Raw genomic sequence first — 27,778 nt, forward strand, 5'->3', positions numbered from 1 at the left:
ATTAATCACTGTTTTACCTGAATGTATTTCATGTCTAAAAAAAATAATCATGTGATAAGCAATAATATTTTGCTTCTAATATGAGACATGATTTTCATAATTGAAAATTCTGCAAACAATCAAGTTGATTATTTGATAATATTTACTTAAGTGGAAGTTTTGACTTTTATCAGTTTCACAACTTGCAAATATCATTGAAATATGAAATATGGAATATGGATTATGAAATATGGAATGTGGAGTATTATGAAATATATTATAGACATAGACTAATGATTAAATAAATTAAAATAGGCATTTAAGATTTAATTAAATTCTGGGCAATTTGACTGGAAATATTAAATAATGGGGTAAGAGACTCTTTTTACATATATGTATATTCATTTATGTGTTTTCGCGAATACGCGAAGTTTGAAAATTGGATGACAAAAGATGGAAATGAGAAGAAAAGAACACGTCGTGAGTCGTGACCTTAATGCTCCAGAAGCAATGTGACCTTAATTCTTAATTCCACCCAAATTCTGTTGTAGCACCATTGATATATAAATCATCGCGTTTCTCGCGTTTCGTGTTATACGTGTATATATGTGGCTCAGTAATTCTAATAAATTGGTTTGTCATCCACTATAAATCAGAAAGCAGTCTACATACTGCGTTCTTTTTTTTTACATGTTGTTTCTGATGAGCCAACAAAACTCAATTTCGAGAATGGAATACTACTCATATATAAATATCGTTGATCGAATTTCGGTTCAAAATTATTTTTGCTAACGTGTAAAAAAATATTTTTTCTCTATATTGGAAAGCGAATGTTTTTAATACAGAAATAATATTTTATTTTCATCGGTGGAGGAAGAAAAAAGTACAGCTATGACATTTGTTGTTTTCCTCGGTCGTTATAAATTTAAAAAAATACATACCTATAAAGCGTGTCGACTCTTTTGCGCGCAATCTATATAAAATATTTTACTTTAGCAAAGAAATAATGATGTTCTTCTCATACAATATTTAAAACATTAGACTTGTTTAAAAATAAAATATTTACGACTAATCGCGAGAAAGGAGAAGTCTTTATCTAAACGAATCCACGTGGTGGATCTACACATTCTTCCCTTTTACGTAATGAGACGTACACGAAAGTGGGAGAGGCCTTATGCTTAGAGATTCGTAGGAAAGATAGTCGTAACGAGGCGTAGAGAGTGGATCAATACGAGGGTTCTTACGTAGTTCGCTTACTCTTGCTCTGTCTCTCTCCTTCACACTTTTCCGCTCTTCCTTATCTCTTTCTTCCATCCGGATCCTCCATTTCTCTTGGCTTTATTCTCTCAACTCTCTGTTTTTCTCTCTCTCCTTTGCCTGTCTTTCTCTCCTCCACCTTCCCCTCTCCCTTTCTCTTTTTCTCTCTTTCTCTATCTCTCTCAGTCTCTCTCTTCGAGAACTCAATGTGCACGAGGACGAAGGCGGATGACGATAGATTGAATACGGTGATCTTCAGTTTACTCCCCGAATTTCCCACCCCATTTGAGAGAGAAGCGCGTCGTAGCGGCGGCAGCTCTTCCGAAATTGCAAGAATAGTATTGCATGTTGCGAAACTGCGTATACAACGACCGGAAGTCGCCTGTATCTTCACGTAAGCACGATGCCGAAAAATTAAGAGGGATAAACGAATAACAAATAAACGGAAAAGTCTTGCGTATGCGACTCGATTAGTCTAGGCCGTCAAATTACATATTTTGGATAAGAAACTACATCAACAACTACAACAACATCAACAACACACTAAAAATCCTACAACCGGGCATGCCCTGAGAGTACGAGAGTAGTACGCGTGCGAATATGCTTATGCTAATGCAAGGAGTGAGTGAGTGAATGAGAAAGAGCGAGAGAGAGAGAGAAAACGAGAGCATGTGTGTATGTGTATATGGGTGTGTGTGTGTATGTGTGTAAAGGGAGACAGACAGATCGAGCGCGAAAGTGCGCTCGAGGGTGCGGAACGAATGAGAGAGAGGGAGAATAGGTGAGAGAGAAGGTGAGAGATAGAGAAAAAGGAGTCACGTGTGACTGGCCACATGTGCTCAGACACGAAGAACCAAGGGGAGCGAGAGGGACAGAAAGAAAGAAAGGTTCAACGTGTATGTGGCTCTGTACACTGGTGCGAATGTGTATATCTACATACGTGTATGACTTTGCGTGTATGGTAGAGAGAAAAGACATGCTTGTGGTACTGAATGAAGAGGAGAGAGACAGAGAGTGTGTATGTGTGTGTGTGTGTGTGTGTGTGTGTGTGTGTGTGAAAGAGGGAGTGCGAATCTCATGCAACAGAGCATGCTAGAGAAAGAGAGAGCTAGCGAGAGAGAAAGATGATGTGAGAGGAGCGCGAGAGAGAGAGAGAGAGAGAGAGAGAGAGAGAGAGAGAGAGAGAGAGAGAGAGAGAGAGAGCAAGGAAGAAAATGGTATCAACTGATGGGCACGTCCTGGTTGTAGGATCGGTGGTGCCGAAGAGGGAAGAAGCCGCGATGACGGTCGTCGCCACCGAACCCACACAGACGGTGGAGACTTTAACGAGGCTCTACACGGCACTGCGCCACGATGATGCCAGGCCTGTGTGCCGTTACTGCGGCCGTAGCTACTCGTCGCCGAGCAACCTGAGGCAGCATGTGAAAAACGTCCACTCGAACTGGCCGCCACCGGACACGTGGCCGCAGTGCAACGTATGCGGCAAGCGGTGCAAGACCAAACATTACTTGATCAATCATCAGCTGCAGGCGCACGGGATCCATCAGCGACCTAGCATGCAGAATCCTGCTCAGCAGCAGCAGCAGCAGCAACAGCATCAGTCGCCGTCCTCGTTGCCATGAGTATATTCGGTGTCCGACAGTCGTCGAGAAGCCAAGTGTTCGCCGATTGCTGAGAGGCTTTAGTTGATATCGCGCGGTCGGAAACGCAAGGGATGGTTTTGCTACCCGCTCGATATGGCTGTTGAAAATCGCGGCTGCCGCCCCGTTACTTGTCCCAAATTTATTTAATCCGTTTTAAGGCTTCGCTCGTGATGAAACAAGAAGCTTTTATAGGTGGTCGATACAGAGCAGCGAGAAATACATTTCCAATAATGTCGTTTGGACATTAGTCAGAGTTAATGAGGACACATTGTAGCTTTCACAATTTGAGGATCGAATATGCACAATGCGGCTTTTGACGAAAATTACTTATTCTATTTGATTTATGTATGATTAACCAAGTTAATTTGTTTTTACTGAAAAAAATGAAAAATTTTATTTTTATTTCCTCTCACGTATTATTTTATAATTTGTCCGATGATAACACGATGGTAACATGCTAGCACGATGTATTCATTAGCGTCTTGGCTAGATATGATTTATCTCTGTGATATAACTTTGAGATGTGATTCGATGTTGATAACATTACAATCGTAACGAAAACTTTGCTGAAAAATGAGAGATTAAGAAGAACTACGTGACGAATGAAAACAAAACCAATGTAAAATAATTATTATTTCCAATTATGACAAATGAATTGAACGTAATTGCCGAGTTGCGTGTTTTGCATGAATTTTATGGGCGACAAATAAAACCCATGTCCACAAACGCAATACAAACAAGACATTACTTGAATACTGATTTTTATACGACATGAGAAAAAGATGATTGATTGTCTGATGTCTTGACGTGGCGCTCAAAATCAATTAAATGTAACAAGAAATGTATACGAGATCGAATGAGTATACGAAAGTTGATCGAATGCATAATTTAAAATAATACAAAATAATTACATGAACGCATAATTATATAACTGATCACGTGATAGGAGACTTATTAAAAATCTGGCATACTCGATTGTTTGCAAATTTATCGACAAGCCTTGTTGATAAAACACCTCGAACACCTCCGCTACCTTTCGCCGAAAATCCAGATACTCTTATTTAGTGTGAAAGATCTTAAATTTCTGCAAAGTATCCTGATTTTCCCATTTAAAAAGAATATAATTAAATGGCAATGTCAATTGTCCATTTTCTTGCACGATACAGACTCCATCCAACCATGTTTATAAAATAATTATATCCCGTAAGAAATCTTAACATGCGCGCGATATATATCGCATTTTTATTTTGGTAGAATTTTATTTAAATCGAGTTTATTATTATAATCCGATTATCCTAGCTATGTGTCAACATTTGCCATGCTCTCAATTTTGTGATATATATCTATATTTGTTATAAATGTTTATTATAATATTATAACGAAAGTATGAAAGATATAACATGTATATATTTTAATGCTCTTGATGCAATTTTTATGTTGAACTGCTGAAGACTATTTCACGTGAGATTATTTTCAATACATATAGTGACAAGTAATTAAAAAACAAATTATATAAATGTTAAAAAAAAAAAATTAATACGCTTAAATCAGAAAAAAATTATTTCCATATATTTATTAGAGTTTATATTAATTTTTTTGAAAAAACAGAGTAATTAGTTACGTTTTCAAAGCATATGCACTTCAAGTTAATTGCACAGATAGTCTTCGCCCGCGCCAATAACAATTAGCGATCGATTGATATCAGAGTAAGAGCGCGGTATAATTTCGCTGCGGGAAATATTGCTAGATGTTGAAGATCGGGTCGAGGTTGGGGCGCGTAGCATTATCGTGTATAGCTCGGGGTGGGATTACGGTGGTGGTGGCTGGTGGTAACGTTGGTGTGGTGGTGGTTGCAGATCAGGGGCTTGATGAGGCAGAGGGTGCGGCTTACCACCACCACCACAGCCATCACCAGCAACATCATCGGCATCGCCATCATCATCCACTACCCGTCCCTCCTCCTCACCACCGTCATCAGGCGCCAGTGGAAGACGACCCATCAATTAATCAATCTTCCACCACGGGCACCACGACACTTACGACTAGCAGCAAGTATCAACGCGGCCAGCCGGACTTCAGGCAACAGAGATTACTACGGGAGCACCATCGGCAGCACGGTTACAGATGTCCCCTTTGCTGCAGAACGTTCCAGGACATCAGCGCGATGAGGGCGCATCTGGATCATCATTATCCCAGAGACTCGCCTACCTGTCCCGTTACCTCCTGTGCCAAAACCTTTTCCCACCCCAATAGTGTTAGAAATCATATGCGACTGAAGCATCCTGTACAGTGGGATCAGATTAAGACCCTGAGGTGGACCTACGTTTGATTTAACAGGCGAAGGTCGCTAGATTCGTATAATTGCATGTCGTAATGTTAATTTGCCAAAGAAGTTTTTGCTTTCTGTCCTTTTAATGTAGCAATTACGCGGCGATAAATATCTAGTAGATTAAAGTCATTATTTATATTTGAAAATTGTTGAAATTATTATGTGTACATCTTATTAAAATTTTCGTAATAAAAATGATTCAGTCGAAATATCTAAATTTGAATAAAAATATTATTTAAAAAAAGTATTGTCGCTGATATAAAATCTAATATTGCAAAAATTATTACTCTTATACGATAGAATTAAATAAACAATTACGTATGAGAAAATAATGTATTAAAATAAATATATGTATTAAATCGACAATCATTTGTTGTACACAAAAAAATTGAAACTTGTATACATTTATCACTTTCAATAAGATCAAATTGATATAAAACGGAGTATATTATCGCCGCGCGAAAGCTATTTTGAATCATGAAAGTTGGAAGAGAGTCTGGTCGACAAAGATTGGATATTTTATAATATACTATATGCAGAGCATCGAGAGACACAAGAGCGAAATAAGTGTACGCGTTGATAAGAAATGCGGAATTGAAAATTAGCTAAAAAAAACGTAAGTATAGCATAGTCTTTTCGCGTGATAGGAGATGCACAAAAGTGAAAATCGAACTATCTTCAATCGAAATATCTCGAAACTGTCACACATATGCACCCGTGAAGTCTATCCCCCGATGAAAAGCGCACACTGTATGTACATATGCGAGAAATTATATCGACGAAGGAAAAAAAAAGTTTATAAATATACATAAAGAGCTATTATAATATAGAGTATATATGTACACATGACAGATACATACAAGAGAGAGATACATACATATATAGAATTGATTTTGTATAAAATGTATGAAAAACAGTATTTCCTCTAGAATGCGAAGCGTAGACCAGGTAAAATCAAGCGATACATAATAATAAACACACAGCGACGCCCGGCGTCGAGATATAACGATTAGATTACGTATATCTAAAAGAGAAAACAATGTTCCTCTAAGCTGAGTAAGCCAGCCTTATGTTAAATAACGTAGTATTTAAGAATGTAGAAACTGGGAAAAACGCGCACGCCAAAAACGGCAGCGACAATCGCGCCGAAATCAAGCGGCTTCGATTAGCTCTAAAGATTCATTTGCTCCAGCGACGAGAGAAAAGTGTGGACAAAATTCGATGTGAGATGCCGAGGAAAGAGAGAGAGAGAGAAAGAGATGTGTCGGTGCGTGTACTAGATCACACAAAATTGCGTGAAAATATACTGATCTATGTGAGTGGGTGAAATCGCGAGTGAATACGTCGGCTAGAAGTAAGGTCGCTCGACAACACGCCTTATTTTTCTACAGTCTTACTTTTATCAGTATTCCCTAGGTAAAGAGTTCCCCAGAAAACATTACGTTCGAGATCATGTATACGTGAATTGCGGCGTATTTTAGAACACAAAGAAATATATATATATATATTGTATATATATATATATTATATTATATATATATAAATATATTATATATTATATACAATATAAATATATTATATATAAATATGTGTACGAGTTGTTAGTTGTGATCTCGAAGAAAACGTCATTGACTATGAGGAATACTAGTGTATGCGGTACTTCTAATTACGATAATTTTTAAAACGACGTTGAAACGCATAAAGAATGCATTATACTGATATATGTAGAACATACAGAACCGTGGCAAAGCATGATTGCAATTTCTTTTCGTTACGTATTATTTATTGTCGACTAATATTATCATGACTGACAGCTCGTATAGTAAATAATGTATAGAGTATTATATGCACTATTTTAGCAGGTACTAGCTTATACATATATACATATATAAAACATACGAAATGAAGTCTATATACTATTTAAGTAATGCTTTGTATAATAAAAAGTATTCAGAGAAATATCTCGAGTGTTATATTATATTTTTATAATTTTTTTAACGCTCTCTCTCTCTACTAGTAGTGTACTAACGTTATTCCACTAACATTGACCTGGCTACTAATGCTAATCAGACTATAACATAATGGTACATGATCCATTTTATATAGAGAAGGTAAAAATAAATTAAAGTTGATGACTTGTAAAAGTAATTATTTTTAAGAAATAATTATTTGTGAGAAATAAGTATTTTTTTAAATTTTATAAGTATTTTTAAATATCAATAAAATTATTATTTTATTATATATATATATATATATATATATATATATATAATTACATTCAAAAAATTCATCATTAATTGGTTACACAATTGATCACACAATCCTGCATTTCTCTAAAGAAATTAAACACATATTTATTTATCATCTATTTTCAGTCAGTCGACGAGCTATGGACCTAGTACGGGTACGCGCCACGGATCCTAGACCTTGTCCAAAATGCGGAAAGATGTATCGCTCAGCGCACACGTTACGTACCCACTTGGAAGACAAGCACACAGTCTGTCCGGGTTATCGATGCGTCCTGTGCGGTACAGTAGCGAAATCACGGAACTCTCTGCACTCACACATGTCGAGGCAACATCGCGGCATCAGCACGAAGGACCTACCAGTCTTGCAGATGCCCAGCCAGTTCGATCCCGAGTTGGCGTCGCGATTGTTGGCGAAGGCAGGGGTGAAAGTGAGTCCGGCTGAACTTCGCGCCCGGGCGAGCCCGACGGCGCCGCGAAGAAGCGACATGCGGCTAGAACTACCTCGTGGAGGAGCTCCGTCCGAGGCTGGCAGCAGCATCTGCGGCGGCGATGATCCCGAAGATCTCACTTTACCTCTCACCTTCAAGCATAGTCCGTCTCCCATTAAATCCAACTCCATCACCAGCGTGATCACTAGGGTAAGCGGCAGCAGTAACGGTAGCAACCACAGTAAGAACTCGATGACGGCGGCGGCGATCGCCGCCAAGTCTCTCGACATGATGCATGATAGTCGCGAGCCTAACATGGCGCCGTTGCATTCGTCCGGTCACCATCCGGGCCACAACACCAGCGCGATCGCCGGCTCGGCGCTCCTAAATACTTATCTGCAACTGATCGCGGAAAACTCGGATCTAACGACGATAGGGCTGACTCCGGAGCACGCGGTCGCGATGACTCGGATGGCCCAGCTTGGCTCCGCCAAAGCGCAACTGAATATTATAGAGAAACACGGCGGTCGCAGCTTGGAAGATCCTTATCCTATTATCGGTAGAGATGAGGAACAGGTAGCCAAAGTTAATCATGAGGATAGGGACGTGTCCATGCACGATAGACTTGCCGCGGATGAAATGAATGTGTCGGGCGAAGAGGAGGAGGAGGAGGAGGAGGATGAGGAGGAATATAGCGAAAACGAAGAAGCGGAAGTTATCAAATCTCAATAGTTTCTCGTTATTCGTTATAAGGTTGGAAATATCGGTAGTTGTTCGACACGACTGTTGAACCGCGGTAACGTGAACTACTTCTGCAATTTATTACGGCGAACTCGGATCTAACGACAATAGGATTGATTCCGGAGCGCGCGATTGCTAATGACATGACTCGGACGGCCCAGTTTGGCTCCGTCGAAGCACAAATGAGCGTCATTTCGTGAGCTTGGAAGATCTCTATCCTATAATTGGTAGGGACGAGTAACAAGTTGGCTAGTTGCCGCGATCACGTTGCTATCTTGTGCTAAGGAGAAGTAGAAATGCGCGATGAAAGATCATCCATCGAATTCGACAGTTCGTTTCTATCGTTTCTTACTTACGCGCGGAGAGACTCAGTAAGGGTGTTATTATATATATCGGATGCGTATGAAGAATGATCGAAAAAAGAAGTATTTCGATCATTTGGATCTCGACCTTAGAGACGACGCGCGAACGAGCTTGCTCGTTTCAATTACATCCGATTAAAACTACAAAGTCTAGTTACATGCATATGTGCAAATATGCATGTGCGCATATGTTTGTGTAAACACACACACATATATATTATATATATATTTCACAAATATTCCAATCATCTACCTCAATGCATATGATAGAACGATAGATGATAGAGCAGACAAAGATGAATCTCAGTAGAAGAAGAGAGGATGTAAAATAGGATTTATGTTAAACGACAATTGGGGAAAAAAAAATACTTTGATGCCGTGCTTGTAAGTTTAAATATCGAAGTTGACGACGAGGCAATTTGCTATTTATTAATTTTCACAAAATATTTAACTCACTGTTTCGAATAAAATAATAATATTATTATTAATATCATTAGAAACAATAATATATTATTAGTAATATTATTATTACATGTAATACTTCAAACCTCCCCTAACATCAGTTGATGGCAGATTTTTGAGTTTATTCAATGACAGAGATCTAAATATCAAAATATGTCAATGATATAGTTTATATATAGAAAAGTTTAAAATAGTGAAAAGTTTAAAATAGTGAAATCAATCAGATGTTCCGAATTCGGGCACTTAATATGATACATTACACAATGGTAAAAATGCTCTCAGAAATTTTTAATTTTATTCTCGATATAATTTCTATATTGAGTAATTCTCTATTATACACTCAGAGTCTTACTAATCAATACTTGATAAATATCTGATCCGGTTCGGTTATTATCAGATATTCAACTTGTATTTACTTAAATAGGCTCCATCCTGAGCCACAAAATTATATTGTTTTATATATATGAAAATAAATCGTAAACATAACTTGCAAACATTTCATTAAATAGCTGATATATGACGGGATTAATTTAATTGTACACATCTATGCTATGTATACAATTCTGGATATGGTAGCGTACTTTATTGGATGCCAGTAGATGTAAATTTCTCTACAAGTTAAGAGAGACTTATGTTAGAATATTTTTCCATCAGCAATTTTGTTTTTCAATTATTCAATAATATAATTATACCACTATTATATTAATGCAAAATTTATGTTAAATATTATATAGAGTGCAATATTTAACATTTATGTCGCATTAATATGGCATAATTATAATACTGAATAATTTTAAAAAGTTGCTGTTAAATATTGTACTCTATACAATATTTAATGTTAGGAAATTATACTCTGCATGAAAAAAAAAAACTGATTGTAATTTAATTGCTTTTTACTCTCTCATCTCTTGACACTAATAACATCCACTGACATTTTTATAATTACTATTTTATCTATCGAGTTATACGATCTGTAATTACGTCACGTATTAAACCATTGAATAAAGTGTTTGCTTGTTATGTTTATAAAGAAATTGACTTAATACAATGAAGTAATGCAATAGTATATTACGAGGAGGGATATTTTTAACTATGTGCATATGTGCGGAGAAGATCGAATTTGCTATTTCAGTATATGTCATTTTTCCAAGCAATCGGTCCAGAATTACTTTCATGATCTGTACATTTCAGCAAATCATTCAAATCAGTAGTAAGCGTTGTCATGAGCGATAAAAACAACGTAGAAAACGTAGATTTGAACAATTTGAGGATTACATAAAATTTAATTATATTAAATCAATTTTCTGATATATCTGTCAAACATATATCTCCTAATTAGAAATAGTGATTTTTGAAATTTACAAATACATAGTGATTAGTGATACATCAATAAAAAAAAATATACTGTCGTTTGTCTTTACACGATATGACTTTTCTTAATTACACGAGCAACATCGAGACGATAATCATATCTTTTCACATTCAGTTTAGCACATCCTTTGTCATTGATTCTATAGTTATACAATGTGATTTTTGAACTCATTCAGAGTTATTCGGAGCAATGATGGCAGCATCCTTAACATATTCCCAAAAGAAAAAGTCGCGTAAATTCCGATGACTTAGAGGGCCAGTTGTAAAACACCAAATTGTATCATTTTTTCTTATGGGAACTCAAAAATCGCATTATTAATGTATATTAGCTGTGGAGTTAGTGACAACTCATATGCTAGAGTATGAAAGAAAGATTATCATTATGAAAGAAATCATTATATATTTGTAAATTTCAAAAATATAGTCATTTGAAATCGGATGAATCATTTTGAATAACTCCATATTGTCTCGTGAGCAAAATGTTGATATAATCTATGACAAACAATATATATATATATATATCCTGAAACTACCGCGAGATATTTTAAAGGCAGATTCTCTGGCCAATTTAAAAACGATTTTTCCTCAGCGAAAATGTCGAGGCACCAATAATTTTAGAGTTATAAGCGATTAAAAATAAAGGGTTTCTCGTAAACTAAGCCCTCTAGAAATATAATATTAACAAAACCACATTCTTCAATTAATTTTAAGTAAAGTTTCTTTTAATAGAATTTTAATTTACGGCTTAGTTACAAAGATACATGATGACAAAAATTGGGAACATGCAAAAAATGATGGTCTCCCTCGACATTTTCGCTGAGGAAAAATCGTTTTTAAATTGGCCAGAGAATCTGCCTTTAAAATATCTCGCGATAGTTTCGGGACACCCTGTATATATATATATATATATATATATATATATAACTCGATATAGAATATAAACTAAAAAGGTTCACTAACGTAATCTTTTCATTTTTTATAAATCTTTTTTCTTTTTCTTTTTTCATTTTTTTTTAATCAATCGACGTTCGCTTCGGAAAATGATGCGTAAAAAAATCAATGAAATCGAAAAGAATTTCGACGACACACACTTTTGCTTTTCATTCACATTATTAGGCCCCTTCGTAACGATTTCTTTACGAAAGCTCACAATCAGGCGAACGATATTTACTGCATTTGACGAGATACAGACGGGGAGGGAAGGGGGAGATAGATAGATAGATAGATAGATAGAGAAAGGGGGAGAGAGAGAGAGATTTCATACCTCATTTTTTATTCTTTTAATGTATCGAATAAAATTACATATATACATATATAAATGAAAATTACTGAAGTCATATATTATGTATTTAGTAGTAACACCTCTCTCTCGCCAGTTGTGTTGATGCAATGTAATCTCTAATGTAAAGTGTAAAATAAGTTTTCGGAAAGATATAATAGATTTAAGATTCCAATTAAGGAGAAAAAGAGAAGTAGAGAGAAGGGGGAAGAGAAAGAGAGAGAGAGAAAGATGTATACACACATACACACATACATACATACATACATACATACATACATACATACATACATACATACATACATACATACATACATACATACATGAAAATTACTCAACTCACATATTATTTAGTAGTAATACATTTCCCTTACAAGTGTGTGTCAATACAAAGCAATCTCTAAAACGATGAAAAATCGTCCTATCATCAATATTTTATATAATTGTTACTGCAATACAAGCAATAATGCATAATTCAATGCATTTGCCATTTTATGTGGACGGCTTGGATGCAATTGGTCTAACCATGTGATTATCGTGATGATTAATGATTATGTTGATGATATGGGTATTGAAATATTTTCCCTTTCAGTGATCAATAAGCGTGGTCTTTTGAAAAAGCTCCTCTTAAGAATTACTTTCGCATTACTTCGGAAAATGTTACGAGTATATGGGTTCGTACCATGTTTCACTAAATACATACATCTCTGTTTATTACTTGGATATCATTTTATTCTATAAATTTATATATTTGGCTTGAACTTTGAATCCGATCAGATATGAGACTACGAACCTTTATATTACAATAATAATTAATATAACTAAATCCTGTCTGATGAGCTAGATCGGATATTGAACAATATAAATTGACGTAATTTATGCAAGGCTCTGATGTAAAATATGTTATTAAGAAAAATTACTCTTTTGAATTTTAGCTAATTTATATAAAATTTATACCTAAATAATTAATCTAGTTAAACTTTTTCTAATACATATTACAAATTTTTGTCTCTAAAAATAATCTCAAACATCTGTCAGTAATTGATATATCACGTAAGACGTGTAATACCTGTCTTATTATATATGTATAAATATTGAACACATATATTATATATAATTTGAACAGATCTAGACAACATTTGTGACAATTTTTTACCATGTTTGATGACATAGCAAATATGCGTAACGTAGTGTCTTGTATCTATTAAAAATAGAAATTATAATTTTAATGCAATCTCTACAGGCAATAATTATTTCTTAAAATATATTTGGAATCAAATATGTATTTAGTATCGTGCTTTAATCAGTTTTTATCAATTTTCGTAGATTTTATTTTTCATTTTCAGTTTGAGATCACAAATAAAGTAAATATTTGCAAGATTAAACAATTAAAATAACGAAAAGGTACTTAACACACATTAATCGTTCATTAATAAATAATTAATTTAAAATTCAAAAAGTATAAAATATTACAAGCAAATTTCTTTTGTAGCATGTTAAACATTTTGTGATAATAACAAATTAACTATCGTATAGTACTTGGGATTTGTTTTTGCACCATGTAGCGTACTATTGTTTACGCGCAGTAATGTTGTCATAAACTGCTCGTTGCGTCGTCACATTATTCTTCAAAAAAAAATCATAAGAAGTAATATCGGAAGACGCTAAATGTATTCACAGAGATATAATTGAGGTTTGACAGAGATATATTTATAATTGGGTGGTAAACAATGTGGTAAACAATGTGGCAAACATTTAAGCGGCCAAACTGCGCATTTCCTGTCAAGTGAGTTCCGATTGCACACATTAACAATCGAACACAACGATATTTCCCGATCGAAGATAGGCTCGATCGGACACAATTTCTGTATCGACGTGATGTGAATTTTCATATGGAATCTTGCAGATATATAATTATTGATCTCGTCAATGACTGACACTGGTTGATATGGATAAATCTCGCTTGGCGTAGAAAATTACAAATCCATGTAGAACTGTGTCCGATCGAGACTATGTCCAATGAAGATTGTGTCCGATATAATAACAGCTGCCTTTTCAATGGCTTGTTCTTACAGTAAATAAACAATCAGATATATTACTGATTTCTGATGCATTACATTCAACGAGTACAAGTATATAATTTATGAATTCTTTTTCTCTCTAATTTTATAAATTTTATAATTTTCTCTCTAATTTTATCTCTTCATCTTCCATTACCCGTTTATTTAAACGATACATAATTAATTGTATGATTTGTTATGGTTTTGCCCCCCCCCCCTTATGTTCCAAAAAATATAAAAAAACTGATGAATTGGACGACACGAAATGTCTTAATAAATGCAGATGCATCGAACATCATTAATATATTCGGTTGTACATACATATGTTCTCTAGACACATATGTGATTAAGAAAATTTTTTCTCTTATTGTTAGAAGAATCAACTATCAGACGCATGTAGAGAATTACTAAAAAAAAAAAAAGTTTTCTTTTATATTTTTAATTTTTTTTTCTTTATTACTAATCATATACGTATGCAGAAAATTATTTAAAAAAATTTTCTAATAGCCTATTTTTAAAAATTTTTTAATCTTTTTTCGCTAATTGTAATATACGCAGATCGAGTTGCTTAAGATAACGCGCGATTATAAATTTGATTCATATATATTCTGATTCGGAATTATTACTTATTTACAATTTTTTATAATTTGGAAAAAGAAAAAATGAAAACAATAATAATAATATTCTTATGAATATAAACAATAATAATAATAATAAAGAGAGATTTAACGGAGCTGAATGCAATTGAAAGTGCATACATAATTTTCTTTAGAGAAAAAAAAAAGGAAAATTCTGAATTAATCTGTAGTTAACCGATATTATGCCAATATCATGGCTGGCACATACGTGACTACTAAAATATTCAGATAGAGGAAATATTGATATAATATAGATCTATATTTATCGATATTTTCCTGTGGAATGTCCCATTTTCGCTCTATCATCTTCTGTATTTGACACGTCGTTTGGGAAAGGTATTTTAGGGCTTGCCATGACATATAGTACTTAAGTTTAGAATATTGACTGCTCCTTTTTTAACACCGGAAAAGAATTGCAACAGTCATTATACGTCAATATTAGAAATAACGTAGTCTTTGAAAGAGTACGGAATAGGCTAATATCGGTAGCCCACATCGACACAACACAATAATCAACACACAATGAGAAGAAATTAATCCTTCTGTCAATAAACGGGTATCCAGTATATCTGGAAATCCGAAGCAACTTTAAATGTTAAAAATGCGTCGGAACTTTCTTCCGCCCGAAGCAAAATACAAATATAACAAGAAAGAATGTTCGATAAATAAATTATCGCAGTCCAATAATGCATCGACAGAAGGATTAAATTTTTATGGCGATATCTTCGATGCCATTTGAACGTATATTTGCATTCGACTTCTACGGAAGTCTATCTATTTGATTTGTCGTTGTTTGTGCGCGTGCAATGTTTTTCTAGGATGCGTTCCACTTAATACTCGTGGAATCATTTCATCCTTGTTGTTCGCCTAAAGTTAAACGAGGACAGAGTTAATGGGGAAAGCGAATGTCAAGTGTCTCTGATGAGGCAAAAATTTCTTCCATTTTTTTTTTCGAAACGTAAGAAAAAAGTTAACGATGAGAATACTTGTTTGCGAACATGCATACGCAACGCGGTAAATCATGAAATTGTTCCTACTATGTATAATGCTCCGATGAACAACATAGGTATAGGTATAATATAAATAGGTGATAAACTATATCTATACGAGGGCAGTTCGATAAGTCAGTGACTTTTACAAGATATGGCACTCAAATCGCAATCTAATTTTATTTCTGATATTTACCATCTTATTTAAGTATACACACCAAGTTTCAAGTAGATCTGTCAAATAGAAATTTTTTGACAGCGTTCTAAAGCGGATAAGTTTGTGTTTTTTGCTAAAATGGAAAAAAGTGAATTTCGTGTGCTAATAAAACATTACTTTTTGCGTGGAAAAACCATTAAGGAAACTGAAGAAAAGCTAAAAAAGTATTATGTATATTCCATGCGACGGAGCAGAGTCCCCATAATACTTTTTTAGCTTTTCTTCAGTTTCCTTAATGGTTTTTCCACGCAAAAAGTAATGTTTTATTAGCACACGAAATTCACTTTTTTCCATTTTAGCAAAAAACACAAACTTATCGGCTTTAGAACGCTGTGTAAAAAATTTCTATTTGACAGATCTACTTGAAACTTGGTGTGTATACTTAAATAAGATGGTAAATATCAGAAATAAAATTAGATTGCGATTTGAGTGCCATATCTTGTAAAAGTCACTGACTTATCGAACTGCCCTCGTATATATATAATAACAGATATATTATATTATAAGAGAATTATAAGAGATGCAGGGACAAAAAAAGAAGCGAAAAACTTATAGCAATACGATCGAGAAATGTTGAAAAATCGACGTCCTCTTTTTTTTAGATGATTTATGTTCAAACGTTTTATCATCTCCATGGTCAATTATTTGACCGATTGCTAATTGAATATCTCGGTTATATAAATAATGCGTATTGGTATAAAATTTAAAGGCTGTCGTAACAAATAGCAAATAATTAAAATAATAAGATAATTAATGCTACATGAGTTATTATTTTGTTATTCAATATAAATAACGATAATAATATCTTGTAATATTAATTATCCTATTATTTTAGTCCAATTCGAATTCATTATTAATGCTCTCCTAAACTAAATCAGTGAAAATATTATTGATTAAAGCAGTGACAAGATTTCTCCGAAGATTAGTGATATTTCATAGATCTTCAGTAAAAAAAAAAAACTAAAACTTTTTGCTCTTCTGTTTTATATTTCACTGATTATAACAGTAGATTTTACTGAAAAATCAGCCATCACCATTAACTGATTTTTCTCAGTGAAATTTCACTGTTGCAATGCTTATATACTTGAAACCACTTAAATTCATCATTTATAACATACTGATTCTATTTAAAAGAGTTGCGATAATTTTTCAAGATTACGAGGTTGACAGAAAGTTTAGCAGAGAATTTGTTCGATGCCGATGAATATGATAGCGCAATTCCATGTCGAAAACTTTGATATTGTTAAAGCAAAGTTATGATAATGCAATGATACGATAATGATATTTACCACGTTTAATTATCAACGTTATCGTATTCACAGAAAATAGTGTTCCTTATGTTCGATACTTTTAACTAAAGAATCATGAAAATGATATGACATTTTCGCTGAGGAAAAATCGTCTGCAAATGAATTTTAGGAATCTCCTATTAACGTCACAGTAAGTCTGGGACACCCTGTATATAAAATACGTTTATTCGTCATTCGTTTATTTATACGTCTTTTTTCATAACACTTTCTCGATAATTAATCTTGAATTAATTCAAGGAAATATGACGCCATAAATTTAAACGATAACATAACGCGATCCTAGTATCGTATCATCTTCAACAAGTTCTTACACGGACGGTGAAAAAATTTCGATTTTTAATCCCGAGATGGATACTTAACGACGCGATACGATGTGTGAAACGCGAAAATGACGTTTCATCGTATGTTTCAACGAGAGCTCGAGTTTAACCCTTTTATCAATGAACGCGTGCATACCTAAGACAGAAGGGTTAAGGGTTAATCGACGTTTAAATTGAAAATTTAACAAGTTTGATGGGTCGGACGACACCTATCGATCAAATAATTCACGAATCACGAATAGTATAGTTTAGATTAGAGGATCCACACTAGAGAACCACGATTTTTCGTGAATTACTATGCATTACTAATGGCAAATCCGAGCATCTCTAGTGTCAGCTTAAGTAGAATTAGATATTACGTATTGAATTTAGGTAGTAGAATATATACGTTAGCATATACAAGCGTCTGAAACCCATACAAGTCTCGTAATTAGATATATATAATACTCGAAGTATACTTCGAACTAGCTTTTACGGTAGATTTATTAAGTTGGAACAATTAGACATTTAATTATAATAATAAATTGAAAAAGCTCTGATTTATAAATGCAAAATCAGATATAAAAAGGGCTAATAAGAGCAAGCCCAAAAGTTAGACAGAACAAACTTGTTTTTAAATTCAATCTGAATTAGACATTAAGTTTAGATATGTCGTGGAACGCTAAATACGCGACTATCTGAAAAATGCTTGATGATGAACTACCTAATCATAACGATAATGATAGATATGATAACAAGAATAAATATAATAATAAAATAATAATAATGATAGATAAATAAGTGAATACGAAAAGGATGAATACGATGGCTTGGATATTAATGAAATCTTTTAATGAGAATTGGTGCTTTTCTTGTGTGACAAGACGATTGACTCTCATTTAGTGGAATTAAACGCGATTATAGTAAGCAGAAATAAAGAAGATCGTGGAAGAGTGCAAAAGAATGATACTTTCGAGTGATTACAATTAACATCAAGCTTGCAAAAAATCACGCAAAAGAAATTCAGCAAACCGTAGTGACGTTAATTAAAAGTTAAAAGCTGAAAATAACGTGTCGCGAAATTATAATCGATATATTTGTTAAATAGGAAAGAATAATAATTTTTAAATGATGTGTGTAACATATAACTTTTCAAGCTAACTTGATAACTTTATTTTCAACAACTTAAAGATTGTGCTTTGCTAAAGACTTATGTCAGTTAAAGGACGAAGAAAATAAATGTCGTATATTGATACACTAAATTTCAATATTTGTATACGAATGCAACTGTATACGATCGTGACACTTGTATACGATGCAAGAACTTAAAAGAGGGGGGCAATAAGGTACGAGAGAAAATTGTACATATTTATTGTCCGCGTCATGCTATTCTATAAAAGTACATGTACAATATTTGATATTCTACTACGGGCATTGTTGTCAGGCATAATATTTTTTTTATAGCACTTACTTGTTAAACGCGTCTATAATCTGCTATTTATCGAGCCGCGAGCAACAATTATTATGAGAGGATAGTGGAAAAATCCGCGGTAATATATTATAATTCTAGACATAAAGCATTTCGCGTTTTTTTTAATTTTGTATATGGATTGTACCTCCATCACAAATAGCTGCTGTAGTAGTGAATGCACATGCTATGTATCAAGACCGATGTTGTGGAAAAAAAGATAGGAGAGGATAGTATACAAGTTAGCCAGGATGTTATATAATGTTGCAAACAGTAGAGAAAAATGTAATATTTACATATAAACACACATCTATATACAAAATTTACATGCATACACAAATATCTAAATCGTGTCCATAGATAATTCTTTCACGTGAAATAAGTGAAGCGCGAGAAAAGTTGTCAAAGACATACAGATGGTCTCCAGACATAAGAAAAAAAAAAGAAAGAAAAGAAACATGAAAATGATATCGATTGAGAGATTTAATCAGTATAATTATTATATAATCCAGGTTTAATCGGTACAAAGATATCACTTCTTGCCTTGAAGCTCTCTATTATGAAAGAAAGCAGATCATCGTGTGCAAAGTACAAATTTATCAACGGAATTGAAACTTTTAAGAGCATTATAAAATTAAAAAGTAAAAGTCAGGGGAAGAAAAAAAAACGCGACGCATGAATAGAGTCGTGGACACGTAAGATCATTGCCATTTTCAATAATTTACATAAATTTTGGTATCGACTTGTACACGAAAATGCAGATTCTTCTTACTTAATATGGATAGAGCCGCGTGTAATATTCGAAATTTAAAATCGCATCTCTGAAGAACATTTTCGATCGAATAGCCACGGTATACAGGAAGATAAAACTTTAACTTCGAAAGTATATAAAAAAAAGAAAAAAAAAAAAAGATTCTGCTGACACAAATATCGTTAGTTTTTACGAAATGTTCACGTGTCTTGCATTTCACAAGTTGACGCAATTAATTTGCGTTCTTCATCAATTCACGAGCCAAGTATCAGTGAAAAGTGTCATCCACCGTTCAGGGTAATAAATATCGTATTAATTACGGGCTACAAAAAAAATAAATTAAATATATAATTAGTAAATATATATTAATTTTATTTACTGAAAATAATTTTTGTTAAATTAGCGAGAAAGAATTATTTAACTATGATAATTGTTTTGCTGTAACAGAAAAATATATTTTCTAAAAATAAATTATTTTATTTTAACAGCGCTGTGGAAAATAGATAGAAAATGAAATAGAAAATACTAAATAAATATTTTAATTCTTGCAAGTGATCCAAAGAACAACTTGAGCAACAAATTCGCGTTCCTATAAATTTATTCAGTAAAATTTTTCAACAAAACAGGTTTTGCTTATATTAAATAATTGATTATATTGGTTTTTGGTTTTTGCATTAATTTTTTTCCATCTAATAATTACATAAATCGAGAAAGCCAGAAAGGCAAAAATCACGAATAGAACGCAATCGATTATTTTGTGCGATTGCAAAATGTCGATAATTCGAATTAAGATCAATGCTTAATGTTTGTTCTTGTTTAGTCACACGTTGTAGAGTAATTACGAGGGAAGAAAATTTTTGATGCAGTGATACTGAAGTAAAATAAAATAAGCGCGCCGGAAAAACGGGTTAAAATGATAGCCGCAACTGTCGCGTAACGTCATCGTTGGTAATTAATAGTGATCTCGCCGATAATTTTCTCATTTCTTTTTAATTCTAATAATAAAGTGGTAATTCGCGCGCGCGCGAAATTTGCCCGCAAAATATAGACATAAATAAATATAAACACATGACAGATTATCATTCATAAATGTGGTAGACACAGCACGTATAGTAAAAAAAACTTAATCAATATAGATCAATAAAAATTGACTGTGGATTTATATATATAATTATTTTCACATAAATATATCTTTTTAGTTATTTTTTGCATATAAAAATATTAAGGTAAAATTGTTGTAAAGAAATAAATATTTTATGAAACAGTTTATAATGAAAATAATATATTTTATTTTGATTATATTTACATACAATAAAATATAAATAAAATATAAATTATTTCACAATGCTTACTCTTTTCTACTTTATTATTTTTATATGTCGAATGACAGAAGAAGAATTGATTTATGCGAAAACAAAAACATATGCTCCATGCAAAAATGCAAACAAGTCGCCTGTAATGCCAAAAAGAATACTTTCTACCTCTGAAAAAGTTAATTCTTTTGATCTACATATTGATTAAGAATTTTTTTATTTAATTTAATGAATGCTATCTGCCTTCCAAGTCTTGAACTGTTTCTTTAACATCTTGTGCATATATATATATATTCTATATACTTATTATCTATAATGACGAGAGGTTGGCGGGGTCAGCCTCATTTATATATACATGAAGAGATGCAAAGCTTTTATTCCCTCCCCCTCCGATTATAGTTTTCTACGACAGTATTTATATAGTTATCTATATATATACATAAAAGAGATTATATGTGTATATACATGTACATACATATATATATATATATATATATATATATATATATTATATATATATATATTTTTACACAAAAGATCCCCAGCTTGATCTCGCCATCCTCTCTTAACCCCTTTGCCGGGTCAGTCCCCACGTTGTCATAGTCCTCCATTGAACATAGTCCGCAATAGTCATCTCGAATAATACCACCAATTACAGTATTGCAATAGCTTTTAGAGACAATCGTATGCGTAAATTATATAAACGCGCCCGGCCGGCGCTTTCCTTATTGACATCTTGGCAAAATTATTACAATTGTTACGTAAGGGCACTAATTTTCCATCGATATAGATTTTACTCTGAACAAAATGTTTGAAGGATACGTGACTGCAAGATTTCTCTTGTAAGAATTTATTCGAAGGCACAATGATCTGTTTTGTTCGCATGACGGAGTTTCGTCCTCCGTCTATCATTATTATTATTATTCATTAATCCTTGCAAGGGATATACAAAATCGATCCTTGAAAGTGCAATAATTAGGGACATGTAATTTTTGCAATTTTACGGAGGTGTTCCAAAAACGCATGCGATGATAAGGAAAGCAGAACTGAGAAGTAACTCGCTCGCCGAACTTGTGGAGCAGAAAACTAAGGAAAACAAAGAATTAGCGAAGATCTTAGACGAGCTAGGATTGAGCGTGGAAACTCGGAGTAAAAATAAAAATAAATAATGACTCGATTAGTCTTTTAGCGTTCTCAAGTGAAAACGGATTTAGTATTAAAATAGTTAGTTTAGTATTTTAGAATAGTTTGAGAAAATTTTAGTGTTGATTACGTGGAATGATCAGTTTTGCAATGACGGACGACAAAGTGAGAATCTGCAATTGGCGGAACTCGATACGATAATTTTTTAGAGTTATGTCAATCTAAAAAAAGTCGCTTTTTAACGACAAATTGCAATCGACACTAAAATTTTCTCAAAGACTACAGACTTCAAGCTTTATTTTTGTTTTAAAATTTTTCTATCTTCCTACTGTACCGCGTGTATATAGATCAAAGTTTATTTTTAATCGATTGCATTTTCGAGCTTGAATTCTAAGGAACCGGTGGGCCTTGAAAACTCGATACATTTTCTCTGAGAATAAATTTCTAATTTCAGCTTCTCTCTTCCAACTCTGTTGAACAGTGGAACATATTTAATTCAGTAGTTATGCAAATAGAGCAGGCTCTTATACACGCTGTAGCTTTCAAGGATCGATCGTTCCTAAAGTGGCGCCGCGTAAAAACGCCGTGGCGGCCTCGTTTCTCTTGCAAGGCTTTTGCCAGCAATAGATCGGCCCAGGATTTTCGTGTAAGTAGGAAGTTACAGCACGAACGTAGTTAACGCACGGCGATACCGCGGTCTCGGTTATCGGCGTTAATAATGCGAGCGAGTTGGAAGCTCGTAAAAGCTCTCGAATCGGGCCGAATGTTCCTTGGCTCTTCGGTCTCGCTTCGCTGATTATAAAGACGGATTTAACGATGCTATAAACGCGTTGAGCCTTTTATGAACTGTCTGGCCGTCGTCGCGGCTGTTCATTCGACTTTCGGACAAGAGAGTGAGGATGCAAATGCGAAGCTGTGCAGTTCGTTCTTGCCGCGACATTCGGAATTTCTGAGCGCCAACATCCGCGCATTAATGTTTCGGACAAAAGCCGCAGCGAATGTCCTTCATAAATTTTCGGAGTAATTAAATTAGCTTGCTCTTGCGAGAGAACTACGGCATAAATTTTAATCTAGTTAAATCTTCTTCAAGATAATTGTTAAATTATTAATCTAAAAGAAAATTTAATTCCTTTTTCATAGACACTGATATTAAATTTCTTAACTTGATTTTAACAGCAGTCATTAAAAATATACTTGATGAATCGTCGTGCGTTTCTACGTTCAGACGTTAGACAAAACTGGACGGTAACTTATTCAATGTGAAAATTCGGATGAGGAAGTTCGAAACGAATTAGAAGAAGGTTGATCGCAGTTGCGATGATACTGAAATTGTCCTCGCGAAATGGGGTGAGCAATCACTTTATCGTCATCCTTATCATTTCGTCTATCGCACCCGTTTCCTCTCTTTAAATAGGATATCATCGATCGGGGACCAGACGATCAATGCATAATTAGTCATTGCGATGTTCACACATAAAATTGAGGCATGATGCCGTCTTGTACTGCCTTCAGAAGACCTACCAACTATCAAGAAACTTAAAGTTAGTCAACAAACTAGCAAGTTGAGGCTATCGGTAAACCCGAGGCCTGAGCTTGTTCACCATAGAGGTTTAATCACAAGTTCTCCAAGTGTGTCGTCATATGCGGTGTGTCATTCTGTTGGCAGTCACAGGACAGGCAAAGAGTACACGCAAATGCATATATGTGCGCATGGCCGGGAGCGAGACACCGTCTCAGGTACTTAATAACCGACACGATGTGTAATAATGCATATAAATGTAATAACAAACTCAGGAAATCTGAAGCAGCCAGGCCGTGATATTATACTTATAAAGACTATACTACATACTACTACTGCTGCTACTACTACTACTACTACTACTACTACTACTACTACTACTACTACTACTACACTACTACTACTACTACTACTACTGCTGCTACTACTACTACTATTACTACTCTACAGCTACTACTATTATTATTATAAGGCGGGTGTGATTTTTTATAATTCGACATAGGCGACTTAGCCTAGTGTTTTGTTTCGTTTGTTTATTTGTTTCTTGTTTATTACAAGATTTTATACTAGCAAGTGACGAGACACACATGCATATATAGATACTATTATGTACACCGTATATTTCGGCGCGCGTGTAAATCCGTTTTCGAGATGTCTTTTCATGTTAGCAAGAGCAAAGAAATATCACACCGCTTCAGCAAAGGAAGTAAGGTATAATATATAGAGAATAATGGAAGGATTAATGATTAAATAGGTTTAATTGTTCAAAACCTCGCCAAAAGTTATTTTGATGTAACTGATTTTGCGATTCTTCTCAGTAGAGATTCACACAAATTCTATACAATATACTTTATATGTATGTTAGATATATTTGGTTTATTCTAAATACCAAGTGGTGGATAGCGAAATCAGTACATCTTCCAAATCAATATACTGTGCAGTCTTAAAACTTATGGCGAAAGTTTTGGCCAATGCGCCTATAAAATTTTTAATCCTTCAATGATGCTCTAGAATTTTTGAGATATGATTCTATCCTATACGCGAATGATTTAAAATCCATATTAAAGTTTCTCTTCAATTCTTTTTCATATATTTTTTTCAGAAATATTATATATTAATTTGTGTGAACAAATCTATAATATTTATAAATTATTTGAAACAATTTTACAATATTTGTTTATACAATTTAAAATTTTAATAATTAATTCTTTATCTCTACATCTACTCCAAAACTTATTAAATCAACTATTAATTTTCCATGGCCTTCTCTTCCTAGATGAAGTATTTTTTTATTTTTTTAATATAATATTGCACGATGTCAACTAAAATCGATAGTCGCCAAACGCTCACGCGTCAACTTGTCGATAATTTTAAATTAAAACAAATTTGCTTGGCAATCTTATAACGCTACGAGTATCCATAAAAATTAAACGATAATTTTATACCAAAATTATAAAAAAATTGAACGATGATTATACCAAAAAATTAAGCTTAATTGAAAAAGATATTTATTTTTTCTTTAATTTAACTTTGCGAAAGAAAAGTTATAACTTGCTTATAAATGTAAATAATGCTCAATAACGTGTGGAAATATTAAAGAGAATACTTCATATATGTGGAACAGTTAAAAAAAAATAATAACAGCTTTTATTTCTTCCAAAATTACGAATTTTTCATTTTATATTGTGGAGAAACTTTGAAACGAATTTTCGCGTGCGCATTTACATCAGGAAAAAATAATTGTGAAATCACCACAGCTACCTCCATATTATTAGAAAGATATCAGTCTTTTTCACATATTATATTCATGCTCACACTTATATGATATACATATATGTACATACATATTTTGAAAATTCACATCAATCGCGAGTCATCATTTCAGTGTGTAATATATACAAGATATACATACATATATTATATACATATATATATATATATATATATGTATGATATATTTTACACATAGTCACATGCGCGAAGTAATATAGCTTCCATGGATTTATAATAGATTAAGGGATTGCCTCCTTACACGGAACAGTCGAGCGAGCATAAATAAAAAAATGAACAAATTAGTGTGATTTATAAGTTTCTGCAATCAATTTGAGGAGGTTTCTACTGCAAAATTGTGTGAGAATTCACTAGATATAATAGATATTTTCTTAAATGAAAATGCATCTTATTATATATACCTGATATAATTTAAATGTATTATAATTTTCTTTTCTTATTTTTTTTTTTTTTTTTTATTTACTATTTGTGCTTTGTTATATATATTCATAATTATCACAAATTATATAAACCTTACTATCAAGCAAATGATCTCTTTATACTTTATATGCATTTATTGTCGCAGTCATTTCATCTTTTATTATTGCAATTTCTGCCAGTTAATGATCAAGGTGCTATATTATAATTTATTTGTTTCTGTACACTGACTGCATAATTCTTCGGCATTATATTATACGTAAAATCGTATCAATATTAATTGGCAATTATATTTTATGATAGCTTCCTAGAATTAAACAAATATTTTCAGCATTATGAGCAACACGCGTGAATGATCAAAGTAATTCACATTCTTGGAATGATTGTTTTACGAAGCGATTATTTATTATGTAACTGTTATCAATTCCAATCAAAAACGTGAGGTTTTAATTTTTTAATTTACGCTTAATATATACGACGAATAGCAGTTCTCTTTATAGCGTAAATTTATTCATATTTTATTAAAATCGAATTTCCGCTTGCTTAACTTTTCGACTGTATCAGATACTATCAGGTGTCTATATAATAGGATCTATACATAGAATTTTAATTAAAAACAAATTAGTAAAAAATAGAATTACTGGAAACCTTTTCGAATTGAAGAAATTTTTCATTTGACATGCAGCCTCGATTAGGTTTTGTGAAAGAAGAAATGAAAACAAACTCTACCTCAAGTCCATAATAAATTTATTGTGGGAATGTGAAATGAATGTCTGTATGCTGTTGGACAAGACGTGGTAAATCATCAAATCTTCAGCGGAACATCTTTGCTTGAAGACATCTCATTCTTCGGAACATCATTTTTGATACGTAAGTCTATTTTGAAATTTATTTCTGGTTTAATTTTTTCTTTGAATACATATTAAATCGTTGGCTGCGAAATATATAAAATTGTTTTTTTCAAACTTTTTACCGAATGAAATACAAGTGCTGTCTGCTACATATTGTCTATTATTCTCGTATTAGTTGATGTAAAATCATGACAACATTACTTAAATAAGCAGTTACTTTAAAATTGACTGTTTAAAATTTTAATTTATTATTAGATAAATAATAAGCCAGATATTTCCAGTTCAAGCTAGACTTATGTATACAACTTTCGCGAGGTTAATAAGTCTCTCATTTCTTTAAGAATGAACATTTATAATTACTATTATAATGCTGTTTGATATATACATGATAGTAAATATTTATCTGAGATATCTTTAAGAGATGGCTTACCACTTTGTGCAGCTGTGTATATTTATACGTACATTCAAATATACATCTTACTCCGGGATGCATGATACACTGCCAAATGCTCGACTGTTCTGTGATCGACAGTGGTGAAATTCCAAAATGCAATACATTGTACTTACAGTGATTTTTCATATAGCTCGTGACACCGGTTAGTGATTTTTACCGCTGAATTCATGTAGAACAAAGAGATAATCGCGTGAATGTGCATGATGAAATGCGAGATGGGGAGAGCGAGAGGCGAAAAAGAGAGAGTGCAAATGTATGAATTTTGATTAGAATAACTCATATGTATATGAAATTTGCGTATACGTAAATATACATTATTCGATCGGGTGACAATCCACAAATGGATTATATACGGATTACATATACTTTATTAGATTATATATATATATATATATATATATATATATATATTAAAAAATTAACAAATATGAGTACATTTATAATAAGTGATGTTTTGT

At 33.2% G+C, this 27,778-nt stretch overlaps 2 protein-coding genes across 6 annotated transcripts in view; one reads left to right on the forward strand and one right to left on the reverse strand.

Moving 5' to 3' along the window:
• LOC145939696 (protein abrupt) overlaps positions 1–27,778 on the forward strand; it is a 118,772-nt gene that overhangs the window by 82,464 nt on the left and 8,530 nt on the right. Inside the window, exon 10 of one of the 5 annotated variants that reach the window (XM_083044206.1) lies at positions 7,584–10,178. The exons of 1 other annotated variant lie outside the window; for it this stretch is intronic. In XM_083044206.1, the coding sequence (XP_082900332.1) occupies positions 7,584–8,617 (1,034 nt within the window). In that variant the 3' untranslated portion in view covers positions 8,618–10,178. Of the gene's footprint in view, positions 1–2,484; positions 4,628–4,735; positions 7,168–7,583; positions 10,182–27,778 lie in introns of those variants that run through there. 3 more of the 5 variants (XM_083044210.1, XM_083044211.1, XM_083044207.1) reach the window with 3 other exon arrangements.
• LOC145939701 (uncharacterized) overlaps positions 1–27,778 on the reverse strand; it is a 251,871-nt gene that overhangs the window by 21,607 nt on the left and 202,486 nt on the right. The gene's annotated exons all lie outside the window — the stretch shown is intronic.

The sequence above is a fragment of the Prenolepis imparis genome, unplaced genomic scaffold (assembly GCF_030444845.1).
Source record: "Prenolepis imparis isolate NDT839.2.m4 unplaced genomic scaffold, iyPreImpa1.0 SCAF_8, whole genome shotgun sequence".
NCBI classification, from domain to species: domain Eukaryota; kingdom Metazoa; phylum Arthropoda; class Insecta; order Hymenoptera; family Formicidae; genus Prenolepis; species Prenolepis imparis.